At 44.5% G+C, this 12,779-nt stretch overlaps 1 protein-coding gene across 1 annotated transcript; it reads left to right on the top strand.

Annotated features, from left to right (window-relative positions):
• Nucleotides 1-3,874: 3,874 nt before the first annotated feature.
• LOC129839302 (zinc finger protein with KRAB and SCAN domains 1-like) lies at nucleotides 3,875-11,675 on the top strand. Its single transcript, XM_055906618.1, has 2 exons — nucleotides 3,875-4,641; nucleotides 9,124-11,675. Exons 1-2 carry the CDS (start codon nucleotides 4,104-4,106, stop codon nucleotides 9,642-9,644), a joined length of 1,059 nt encoding a protein of 352 aa, XP_055762593.1. The 5' UTR covers nucleotides 3,875-4,103; the 3' UTR covers nucleotides 9,645-11,675.
• Nucleotides 11,676-12,779: the final 1,104 nt, after the last annotated feature.

Raw genomic sequence — 12,779 nt, 5'->3', positions numbered from 1 at the left:
TACTCTGGAGTGATGTAAAGCGCTCAGCCCATTGGACTCTGGAGTGATGTAAAGCGCTCAGCCCATTGGACTCTGGAGTGATGAATCACACTTCACCATCTGGCATTCTGATAGACCAATCTGGGTTTGGCGGATGCCAGGAGAACACTACCTGCCCAAATGCATAGTGCCAACTGTAAAGTTTGGTGGAGGAGGAATCATTTTCATGGGCTGTTTTTCCAACTTCGTGGCAACAGTTTGGGGAAGGCCCTTTCCTATTTCAACATGACAATTCCCCCGTGCACAAAGCGAGGTCCATACAGAAATTGTTTTTTCGAGATCGGTGTGGAAGAACTTGACTGACCTTCACAGAGCCCTGACCTCAACCCCATCAAACACCTTTGGGATGAATTGGAACGGCGACTGCGAGCAAGGCCTAATCGCCCAACATCAGTGCCAGACCTCCCTAATGCTCTTTTGGCTGAATGGAAGCAAGTCCCTGCAGCAATGCTCTAACATCTAGTGGAAAGCCTTCCCAGTGGAGGCTGTTATAGCAGCAAAGGGGGGACCAACTCCATATTAATGCACATGATTTTGGAATGAGTTGTTCGACGAGCAGGTGTCCACATACCTTTGGTATATAGTGTATATATATTTGGGCAAGTTAGCTAACTAACTCATTGATCCTGCTGTTGAATCTATCAGGCATTACAAAAGGAAACCCAGACGAGAGCTGCCCAGAGATGATTGCCTACCAGACGAGATAAATGCCTTCTATGCTCGCTTCGAGGCAAGCAACACTAAACCATACGTTAGAGCACCAGCTGTTCCGGACGACTGTATGATCACACTCTCCATAGCCGATGTGAGTAAGACAGTATTTCCCAAACTTGGTCCTCAGAATCACAAGGGGTGCACGTTTTGTTCTTTTGCCCTTAACACTACACAGCTGATTCAAATGATTAAAGCTTGATGATTAGTTGATTATTTGAATCAACTGTGGAGTGCTAGGAGGGCGAAAAACAAAACGTGCACCCCTTGGGGCCCCAAGGCCTGAGTTTGGGAAACCCTGGAGTAAAACCTTTAAACAGGTTAACATTCACAATGCCGCAGAAGCGGATGACCAGAGGCATACTCAGACATTTTCAACCTCTCGGAGACCTGGCAGTGTGGTGCAAGGACAACAGCCTCTCCCTCAACGTGGGAAAGACAAAGGAGCTGATCGTGGACTACAGGAAACGGAAAGCCAAACCCATTCACATCGACGGGGCTGTAGTGGACAGGGTCGAGAGCTTCAAGTTCCTCGGTGTTCCACGTCACTAAGGAACTATCATGGTCCAAAAACACAGACCGCACACTCACTGGACTCTACCCACACACTCACTGGGCTCTACCCACACACTCACTGGGCTCTACCCACACACTCACTGGGCTCTACCCACACACTCACTGGACTCTACCCACACACTCACTGGACTCTACCCACATCATGGTCCAAACACACCAACACAGTCATGAAGAGGGTACGACAACACCTATTCCCCCTCAGGAGGCTGAAAAGACTTGGCATGGGTCCATCAGATCCTCAAAAGGTTCTACACCTGCACCATTGAGAGCATCTTGACTGGCTGCATCACCGCCTGGTAAAGCAACTGCTCAGCATTCAACCGCAAAAGCGCTACAGAGAGTTAATCACTGGGGCCGAACTCCCATCCAGGACCTCCAGGCAGTGTCCAAGAAAGGCCCTCAAAATTGTCGAAGACTCCAGCTACGCCAAGTCATAGACCGTTCTCTCTGTTAAAGCACAGCAAGCAGTACTGGAGTACCAAGTATGGGATCAAAAGGCTTCTGAACAGCTTCTACCCCCCCAACCCAGAAGACTCTACCCACTGATTTACTAGACTCTACCCACACACTGACTAGACTCTACACTCACTCTGACTAGACTAGACTCTACCCACACACTGACTAGACTAGGCTCTACCCACACACTGACTAGACTAGACTCTACCCGCACACTGACTAGACTAGACTCTACCCACACACTGACTAGACTAGACTCTACCCACACACTGACTAGACTAGACTCTACCCACACACTGACTGGACTCTACCCGCATACTGACTAGTCTCTACCCACACACTGACTAGACTAGACTCTACCCACACACTCACTAGACTCTACCCACACACTCACTAGACTCTACCCACACATTCACTGACTAAACTCTACCCACACACTGACTGGACTCTACCAACACACTCACTAGACTCTAGCCACACACTGACTAGACTAGACTCTACCCACACACTGACTAGACTCTACCCACACACTGACTAGACTAGACTCTACCCACACACTGACTAGACTAGACTCTACCCACACACTCACTAGACTAGACTCTACCCACACACTCACTAGACTAGACTCTACCCACACACTCACTAGACTAGACTCTACCAACACACTCACTAGACTAGACTCTACCCACACACTCACTAGACTAGACTCTACCAACACACTGACTAGACTAGACTCTACCCACACACTGACTAGACTCTACCCACACATTCACTAGACTAGACTCTACCCACACACTGACTAGACTCTACCCACACACTGACTGGACTAGACTCTACCCACACACTGACTAGGCTCTACCCACACACTGACTAGACTCTACCCACACACTGACTAGGCTCTACCCACACACTGACTAGACTCTACCCACACACTGACTAGACTCTACCCACACACTGACTAGGCTCTACCCACACACTGACTAGGCTCTACCCACACACTGACTAGACTCTACCCACACACTGACTAGACTCTACCCACACACTGACTAGGCTCTACCCACACACTCACTGGGCTCTACCCACACACTCACTGGACTCTACCCACACACTCACTGGACTCTACCCACACATTCACTGACTAGACTCTACCCACACACTGACTGGACTCTACCAACACACTCACTAGACTCTAGCCACACACTCACTAGACTAGACTCTACCCACACACTCACTAGACTAGACTCTACCCACACACTGACTGGACTAGACTCTACCCACACACTGACTGGACTCTACCAACACACTCACTAGACTCTAGCCACACACTCACTAGACTAGACTCTACCAACACACTCACTAGACTCTAGCCACACACTCACTAGACTAGACTCTACCAACACACTGACTAGACTAGACTCTACCCACACACTCACTAGACTAGACTCTACCCACACACTGACTAGACTAGACTCTACCCACACACTGACTAGACTAGACTCTACCAACACACTGACTAGACTAGACTCTACCCACACACTGACTAGACTAGACTCTACCCACACACTGACTAGACTAGACTCTACCAACACACTGACTAGACTAGACTCTACCCACACACTGACTAGACTAGACTCTACCCACACACTGACTAGACTAGACTCTACCAACACACTGACTAGACTAGACTCTACCCACACACTCACTAGACTAGACTCTACCCACACACTGACTAGACTAGACTCTACCCACACACTCACTAGACTCTACCCACACACTCACTAGACTAGACTCTACCCACACACTCACTAGACTCTACCCACACACTCACTAGACTCTACCCACACACTCACTAGACTAGACTCTACCCACACATTGACTGGACTCTATCGTGTGTTCTCTTAACTTACTTCTTACAGCTCTGTAAGAAGAGAAGAGTTGTTTTGAAATGACTTGTGACATTATTTGCCAGATTAAACAATGTCGTGAATACTTTTCCTAAACTGCGTTACACTTTCCAGTCAGCAGATGGCGATGTGCGTCTTTCAAGTGAAGCTTCAGGCGTGACGTATAATCCAGTGGACGGGACCGGATAACAACAATACGGTTAATGATTCAACCACATCCGTAGCTCCCTAGCAACATACAACCAAAACATTGGAGCTCTTTGGACCATTACGTGTGTGTATAGACATCAGTGTTTTAAACACGCTGTCTGCGTATAAAGTTACTCCATTTCGTACTGACGCTGTTAGTCAGCTAGCTGGTTAAAATAGCCTAGCACTAGGCTAGTCGATAATGCGAATTAGCTAACGTATCAGGACATGAACTCACTAAATGACTCCCACCCTGCTAAAGAAGAAGCGCATGGCCTGAACATTGTCGTGATAGAGGAAGAGGAGGAAAAAGAAGCGTTCGGGATGAAAGAAGAGGAGAAGGCACATATCACATTGAAAGAAGAAGATGATAATGTCACGGTAGAACAAGGTTCTGGAGTAAATGAGGCGATGTATGTTACAATGACAGAAGTGGAGATAGAAGAGGACTCCGTTTTTAGAGTGAAGGAGGAGATGTCTGTCACAGTGAAAGGAGAGGAAGAAGGTTTCAGGGTGAAAGAGGAGGAGAAGGACATGACTGTTACAGTGAAAGGAGAGGAAGAAGGTTTCAGGGTGAAAGAGGAGGAGAAGGACATGACTGTCACAGTGAAAGGAGAGGAAGAAGGTTTCAGGGTGAAAGAGGATGTTTTAGTGAAGGAAGAAGAGGACATTTTTGGTGTGAAAGAGGAGGAAGAAGCTTTGAGAGTGAAAGATGAGGGGGATGATGATGAAGAGGAGGGGGAGACTGGAGATCTGATTAACACCAGTGAGTACTGTCTTAAAAACAGGGACACAAACTCTGCAGTTGTTGAACTAATGTGGGGTTTTAAAGGAGCATTCTACTGAAGTTCTACACTTGACTATGTTGTTCAGTACTGTAGGAATTGTTGAAGCTATAAAGACTGGGGGTGCACCAACAAAAGGTTAATAACGGATCAAATGCTTCCCTCGTAGCCTGGTATTGGACTATAGGAGTAGCCTGGTATTGGACTATAGGAGTAGCCTGGTATTGGACTATAGGAGTAGCCTGGTATTGGACTATAGGAGTAGCCTGGTATTGGACTATAGGAGTAGCCTGGTATTGGACTATAGGAGTAGCCTGGTATTGGACTATAGGTGTAGCCTGGTATTGGACTATAGGAGTAGCCTGGTATTGGACTATAGGAGTAGCCTGGTATTGGACTATAGGAGTAGCCTGGTATTGGACTATAGGAGTAGCCTGGTATTGGACTATAGGAGTAGCCTGGTATTGGACTATAGGAGTAGCCTGGTATTGGACTATAGGAGTAGCCTGGTATTGGACTATAGGTGTAGCCTGGTATTGGACTATAGGAGTAGCCTGGTATTGGACTATAGGAGTAGCCTGGTATTGGACTATAGGAGTCCAACGTTACTCCTTAGGCCAAGGACCTAACATGTTCTGTTTGAAGGGGGATTGGCTCTGGAAGCCAACACAGCCAAGTACTCCCGTATTTATTTAGATTCCAGTTGTAAATCGATTCCAGTTGTAAATCAATTCCAATTGCGGTAGGGTTCTGGAAACCTAAATCTCTCTTCTTTCACATCAAAAATAATTTAACAAATTCAAAATGACTGTACAGCAGTGGAGGCTGCTGATGGGAGGACGATGGCTGGAATGGAGTCAATGGAATGGTATCAACCACATGGAAACCAGGTCTTTGATGTGTTTGATGCCGTTCCATTTGACTCAATTCCAGCCATTATTATGAGCCGTCCTCCCATCAGCAGCCTCCACTGCTGTACACTGTTTTAACACAGTTGCAGACGACAGTAAGAGTCAAATGACTCTTATGTGTAATGGAATGTTAACAATGGATCAAATTTTGTGTTTAGCAAAAAAAAAATTGCGGGTGTTTCGAAATTCTTGCATTTAGGATATATTGTTCTGTTAAGTTCAGCTCAGTGTCTCCTGTTACTGTCCTCTCTTCCACTGACTGTTATGTTCAGCTCAGTGTCTCCTGTTACTGTCCTCTCTTCCACTGACTGTTATGTTCAGCTCATAGTGTCTCCTGTTACTGTCCTCTCTTCCACTGACTGTTATGTTCAGCTCATAGTGTCTCCTGTTACTGTCCTCTCTTCCACTGACTGTTATGTTCAGCTCATAGTGTCTCCTGTTACTGTCCTCTCTTCCACTGACTGTTATGTTCAGCTCATAGTGTCTCCTGTTACTGTCCTCTCTTCCACTGACTGTTATGTTCAGCTCATAGTGTCTCCTGTTACTGTCTTCTCTTCTACTGACTGTTATGTTCAGCTCATAGTGTCTCCTGTTACTGTCTTCTCTTCTACTGACTGTTATGTTCAGCTCATAGTGTCTCCTGTTACTGTCCTCTCTTCCACTGACTGTTATGTTCAGCTCATAGTGTCTCCTGTTACTGTCCTCTCTTCCACTGACTTACTGTTATGTCCAGCTCATAGTGTCTCCTGTTACTGTCCTCTCTTCTACTGACTGTTATGTTCAGCTCATAGTGTCTCCTGTTACTGTCCTCTCTTCCACTGACTGTTATGTCCAGCTCATAGTGTCTCCTGTTACTGTCCTCCCTTCCACTGACTGTTATGTTCAGCTCATAGTGTCTCCTGTTACTGTCCTCTCTTCTACTGACTGTTATGTTCAGCTCATAGTGTCTCCTGTTACTGTCCTCTCTTCCACTGACTGTTATGTTCAGCTCATAGTGTCTCCTGTTACTGTCCTCTCTTCCACTGACTTACTGTTATGTCCAGCTCATAGTGTCTCCTGTTACTGTCCTCTCTTCCACTGACTGTTATGTTCAGCTCATAGTGTCTCCTGTTACTGTCCTCTCTTCCACTGACTGTTATGTTCAGCTCATAGTGTCTCCTGTTACTGTCCTCTCTTCCACTGACTGTTATGTTCAGCTCATAGTGTCTCCTGTTACTGTCCTCTCTTCCACTGACTGTTATGTTCAGCTCATAGTGTCTCCTGTTACTATCCTCTCTTCCACTGACTGTTATGTTCAGCTCATAGTGTCTCCTGTTACTGTCCTCTCTTCCACTGACTGTTATGTTCAGCTCATAGTGTCTCCTGTTACTGTCCTCTCTTCCACTGACATACTGTTATGTTCAGCTCATAGTGTCTCCTGCTACTGTCCTCTCTTCTACTGACTGTTATGTTCAGCTCATAGTGTCTCCTGTTACTGTCCTCTCTTCCACTGACTGTTATGTTCAGCTCATAGTGTCTCCTGTTACTGTCCTCCCTCCCTTCCACTGACTGTTATGTTCAGCTCATAGCTGTTTTCTTAGTCTTTCTGTTGTCTGGTTGTCAAAACAAGAGTGTTAAAACAGTCTTAGTCTAGACAACCTCTCTCCATTTCTCTCTGTCTGCCTCTCCCTCTCTCTCCCTTTCTCTGTGTCTGCCCCTCCCCCTCTCTCTTTTTCTCTCTGTCTGCCCCTCCCCCTCTCTCCCTTTCTCTCTGTCTGCCTCTCTCTCTCTCTCTCCCTTTCTCTCTGTCTGCCCCTCCCCCTCTCTCCATTTCTCTCTGTCTGCCTCTCCCTCTCTCTCCCTTTCTCTGTGTCTGCCCCTCCCCCTCTCTCTTTTTCTCTCTGTCTGCCCCTCCCCCTCTCTCCCTTTCTCTCTGTCTGCCTCTCTCTCTCTCTCTCCCTTTCTCTCTGTCTGCCCCTCCCCCTCTCTCCCTTTCTCTCTGTCTGCCTCTCTCTCTCTCCTTTTCACTCTGTTAAATCAGTCTGAACAACCCCCCTCTCTCTCTCTCCCTTTCTCTCTCTCTGTCTGCCTCTCTCTCTCTCTCCCTTTCTCTCTGTTAAAACAGTCTGGACAACCCCTCCCTCTCTCTCTGTCTGCCTCTCCCTCTCTCTCCCTTTCTCTCTGTCTGCCCCTCTCTCTCTCCTTTTCACTCTGTTAAAACAGTCTGGACAACCCCTCCCTCGCTCTCTGTCTGCCTCTCTCGCTCTTGGTACAGTGGTTTGTGAAAGTATTCACCCCCCTTGGCATTTTTCTGATTTTGTTGCCTTACAACCTGGAATTAAAATAGATTTTGGGGGGGTTTGTATCATTTGATTTACACAACATGCATACCACTTTGAAGATGAATTTTTTTTTTCTTGTGAAACAAACAAGAAATAAGACAAAAAAGCTAAGAACTTGAGCATGCATAACTATTCACCCCCCCAAAATCAAAATTCACCTCCCCCCATGCTTCACTGTGGGGATGGTGTTCTCGGGGTGATGAGAGGTGTTGGGTTTGCGCCAGACATAGTGTTTTCCTTGATGGCCCTTTAGCAAAATTTTTGTCTCATCTGACCAGAATACTTTCTTCTATATGTTTGAGGAGTCTCCCACATGCCTTTTGGTGAACACCAAACATGCTTGCTTATTTTATTCTTTAAGCAATTGATTTTTTTCTGCCCACTCTTCCGTAAAGCCCAGCTCTGTGGAGTGTATGGCTTAAAGTGGTCCTATGGACAGATATTCCAATCTCCGCTGTGGAGCTTTGCAGCTCCTTCAGGGTTATCTTTGGCCTCTTTGTTGCCTCTCTGATTAATTCCCTCCTTGCCTGGTCTGTGAGTTTTGATGGGCGGCCCTCTCTTGGCAGGTTTGTTCTGGTGCCATATTCATTCCATTTTTAATAATGGATTTAATGGTGCTCCGTGGGATGTTCAAAGTTTCTGATATTTTTTTATAACCCAACCCTGATCTGTACTTCTTCACAACTTTGTCCCTGACCTGTTTGGAGAGCTCCTTGGTCTTCATGGTGCCGCTTGCTTAGTGGTGTTGTAGACTCTGGGGCTTTTCAGAACAGGTATATATATATATATACTGATATCATGTGACACTTAGATTGCACACATGTGAACTTTATTTAACTAATTATGTGACTTCTAAAGGTAGTTGGTTGCACCAAATCTTATTTAGTGGCTTCATAGCAAAGGGGGTGAATATATATGCACGCAACACTTATCCGTTTTAGATTTTTTTATAATTTTTTGAAATAAATACTTTTTTTCATTTCACTTCACCAATTTGAACTATTTTGTGTATGTCCATTACATGAAATCCAAATAAATATCCATTTAAATTACAGGTTGTAATGCAACAAAATAGGAAAAACGCCAAGGGGGATGAATACTTTTGCAAGGCACTGTATATGGTATACCGCCAAAGTCTAGTGGGGATTAAACCTCATCGGAATACAGTTTGATCAAGTGGAGGTTTTATTCATGTCTCTGTTTAACCAATGACTCTGTTTGTCTTTGGCAGAAGAGAGACCAGACTCTCACTCCGATGGCAGGAAGAGTCCTTCGGGTGAACCAGATCCAGAGACGCCCAAACCAGCAAGACCACACCACTGCTCCCAGTGTGGAAAGAGTTTTACCCGGTTATGGGACCGGAAAATACATGAGAGAATACACTCTGGAGTGAAGCCTTACCACTGCTCAGACTGTGGAAAGAGATTTACCCAGCTAGGGCACCTGAAAGAACATAAGAGAACACACACTGGTGAGAAGCCCTACCAATGCCCCCAGTGCGGAAAGAGTTTTAACCAGTTAGGGGCCCTGAAAACGCATGAGAGAATACACACAGGAGAAAAGCCCTACCAATGCTCCCAATGTGAAAAGAGATTTACCCAGTCAGGTACCCTGAAAGAGCATGAATTAAAACACACAAAGACACAGGAGAAGATATACCACTGCTCTCATTGCGGAAAGACATTTTCCCAGTCAGAGGACCTGAAATCACATGAGAGAATAGCGAGGCTGTGTTCCGACTTATGTTTTTGACTGAGAATTTGTGTCTTTGTTCATGCTAGACGCTGTTCATCACATTTGCCGCCTGCCACCAGCCTAAAACCGCCTGCTTTTTTTCCTAGCCACCGTGTTTCTACACCTGCATTGCTTGCTGTTTGGGTTTTTAGGCTGGGTTTCTGTACAGCACTTTGAGATATTAGCTGATGTACGAAAGGCTATATAAATGATTTGATTTGATTTGCTGACTGATAATAGAAGAACGCTCGTGGACCTTGTTCCCGTTGGGACGTAGACAGTTTTCTGAAGACAAATGAATGTCAGTCAAAAGTATTTTATAGTTCTTTCAGAGGAGGCGGTAACTGTCAGTGTACTTGACCTCTGATTTGTCGAGCTTTGGGTCAGTCATTCCCACTTCAGTCCATGTGTGAAAGAAGGTGTGGTTGGTTGCATTTTACAAAGCCCCTAATCTATTTTCCACTAATTGGTCTTATGACCAATCAGAGCTGATCTATGTGGTCAAAATAATCAAAATCTGTGGATTTTTTATTTTTTATATAATTCTATGTAAACGCAGCCATTGAGTAAGATTCTGTTCATAAATAATTATATCCATAAACTTTCTGTACCTTCTTTGTGCAGTCATAAAACCCATTTCAATGTTCATGTAATTTCCTTGGGATTCCATAGGCAGCATATTTAACATGGTAATAACCTCATATTTATCATTGCTGGGGAGTATCTGAAATTCATTACACAGAACATAGTGAAAGGCATTAACTACACAATCATTCATTTGGTACATTCGATATCTGAAATACTCTGTCACTCTGTGTGTCCTTTGGTAAAATATGATTTATCAGATTATTGGTTAATTAGCAGTCTGGTGGTCCCTTGGGCTTGTAAGTAAGCATTTCACTGTAAGGTCTACTACACCTGTTGTATTCGGCATTTCACTGTAAGGTTTACACCTGTTGTATTCGGCATTTCACTGTAAGGTTTACACCTGTTGTATTCGGCATTTCACTGTAAGGTTTACACCTGTTGTATTCGGCGCATGTGACAAATAAGATTTGATTTGAGTAAATCCAGGACCTCTGCAACATCGCATGTGACAAATACGATTTGTTTTGAGTAAATCCAGGACCTCTGCAACGTCTCTTTGTTGTGCAAACGTTTAAGATTAACATAAAAAAATGTTTTATTTTGTTTTGACTGTGATACAAAAAAATGTTTTATTTTGTTTTGACTGTGATACAAGTATAAACTCTGACCTTTAATAACACAGAACACATGATCTGATGATCTGACGATCGCTCTCCCAAAGCGTCTTACTACAGTAAAGCTATCAATTCTTCCACGCTAGTGGGGACACTTCAGGCTGAAAAGTGAGTTTCACACATTCCCCATGTGAAAAAGAACATGTCATGGAAATGTATAGAAAAGTTATTTGGTTGATTTATGATTAGAGAGAAAAGAAATATAGAATTACATACACACAAAAAGCTTATTTCTCTCACATTTTGTGCACAAATTTTGTTTACATCCCTGTTAGTGAGCATTTTTTCCTTTGCCAAGATAATCCATCCACCTGCCAAGTGTGCCATATCAAGAAGCTGATTAAACTGGTGCAGCTTGTGCTGGGGACAATACAGGGCCACTCTAAAATGTGCAGTTTTGTCACACAACACAATGCCACAGATGTCTCAAGTTTTGAGGGAGCACGCAATTGGCATGCGGACTGCAGGAATGTCCACCAGAGCTGTTGCCAGATAATTGAATGTTCATTTTTCTACCATAAGCCGCCTCCAATGTTGTTTTAGAGAATTTGTCCGAATGTCCAACTGGCCAAACAACCGCAGACCACGTGCCAGCCCAGGACCTCCACATCCGGCTTCGTCACCTGCGGGATCGTCTGAGACCAGCCACCTGGACAGCTGATGAAACTGAGGAGTATTTCTGTCTGTAAGAAAGCCCTTTTGTGGGGAAAAACTCATTCCGATTGGCTGGGCCTGGCTGGGCCTCCCTGTCCACCCATGCCCATAGATTAGGCCCTAATAAATGTATTTCAACTGACTAAGTTCCTTATCTGAACTGTAACTAAGTAAAATTGTTGAAATTGTTGCATATTGCATTTATATTTTTGTTCCGTATAGATAGACAGGGCATCATTGTATCTGTCTCATAAAGGCGTCTGTGAGAGCATATGGCCAGAGCCATGGAGGCCATCTCCGTTTTGAATTAGTTGGTCTTCCACTACTTCTATGAGTTGGTAAACAAACTGAAAGGGTGCATACTGCCCCCTAGAGGGTTTGAACAGGTACACTGGCAGTAAGTAAGTATAATTAATTGGCTTATCCCTCTTGATGACCTGGATGGAATCATGTGATCCTTCCTTAACCAATAGGAAGTCCCATCCAGTTGACTACTTCAAAATGGTGAAAGTCCTCAATGACAATGGCGCTGCCCATGCTAAAACAGACTATCTCTATGAGAATAGCCCATGCTAAAACAGACTATGAGAATAGCCCATGCTAAAACAGACATTTTGGCCACTAGAGTCCTCTATCTATCTCTATGAGAATAGCCCATGCTAAAACAGACTATGAGAATAGCCCATGCTAAAACAGACATTTTGGCCACTAGAGTCCTCTATCTATCTCTATGAGAATAGCCCATGCTAAAACAGACTTTTGGCCACTAGAGTCCTCTATCTATCTCTATGAGAATAGTCCATGCTAAAACAGACTTTTGGCCACTAGAGTCCTCTATCTATCTCTATGAGAATAGCCCATGCTAAAACAGACTTTTCGCCACTAGAGTCCTCTATCTATCTCTATGAGAATAGCCCATGCTAAAACAGACTTTTGGCCACTAGAGTCCTCTATCTATCTCTATGAGAATAGCCCATGCTAAAACAGACTTTTCGCCACTAGAGTCCTCTATCTATCTCTATGAGAATAGCATTGAGTTTTTTTTTTTTTTTCACCTTTATTTAACCAGGTAGGCTAGTTAAGAACAAGTTCTCATTTGCAACTGCGACCTGGCCAAGATAAAGCATAGCAGTGTGAACAGACAACAACACAGAGTTACACATGGAGTAAACAATAAACAAGTCAATAACATGGTAGAAAAAAGAGAATCTATATACAATGTGTGCAAAAGGCATGA

This window comes from Salvelinus fontinalis, chromosome 40 (genome assembly GCF_029448725.1).
Source record: "Salvelinus fontinalis isolate EN_2023a chromosome 40, ASM2944872v1, whole genome shotgun sequence".
Classification (NCBI taxonomy): Eukaryota; Metazoa; Chordata; class Actinopteri; order Salmoniformes; family Salmonidae; genus Salvelinus; species Salvelinus fontinalis.
Note: the sequence above shows the minus strand (reverse complement) of the source record. Positions and strands in the feature narration are given on the sequence as shown.

Bases quoted from the DNA above. Each gene is read 5' to 3' on its own strand.
- LOC129839302 (XM_055906618.1), top strand. From the start codon at position 4,104: ATGAACTCACTAAATGACTCCCACCCTGCTAAAGAAGAAGCGCATGGC. The intron at 4,642-9,123 runs GTGAGTACTGTC...TGTCTTTGGCAG, and splicing joins TGGAGATCTGATTAACACCA to AAGAGAGACCAGACTCTCAC.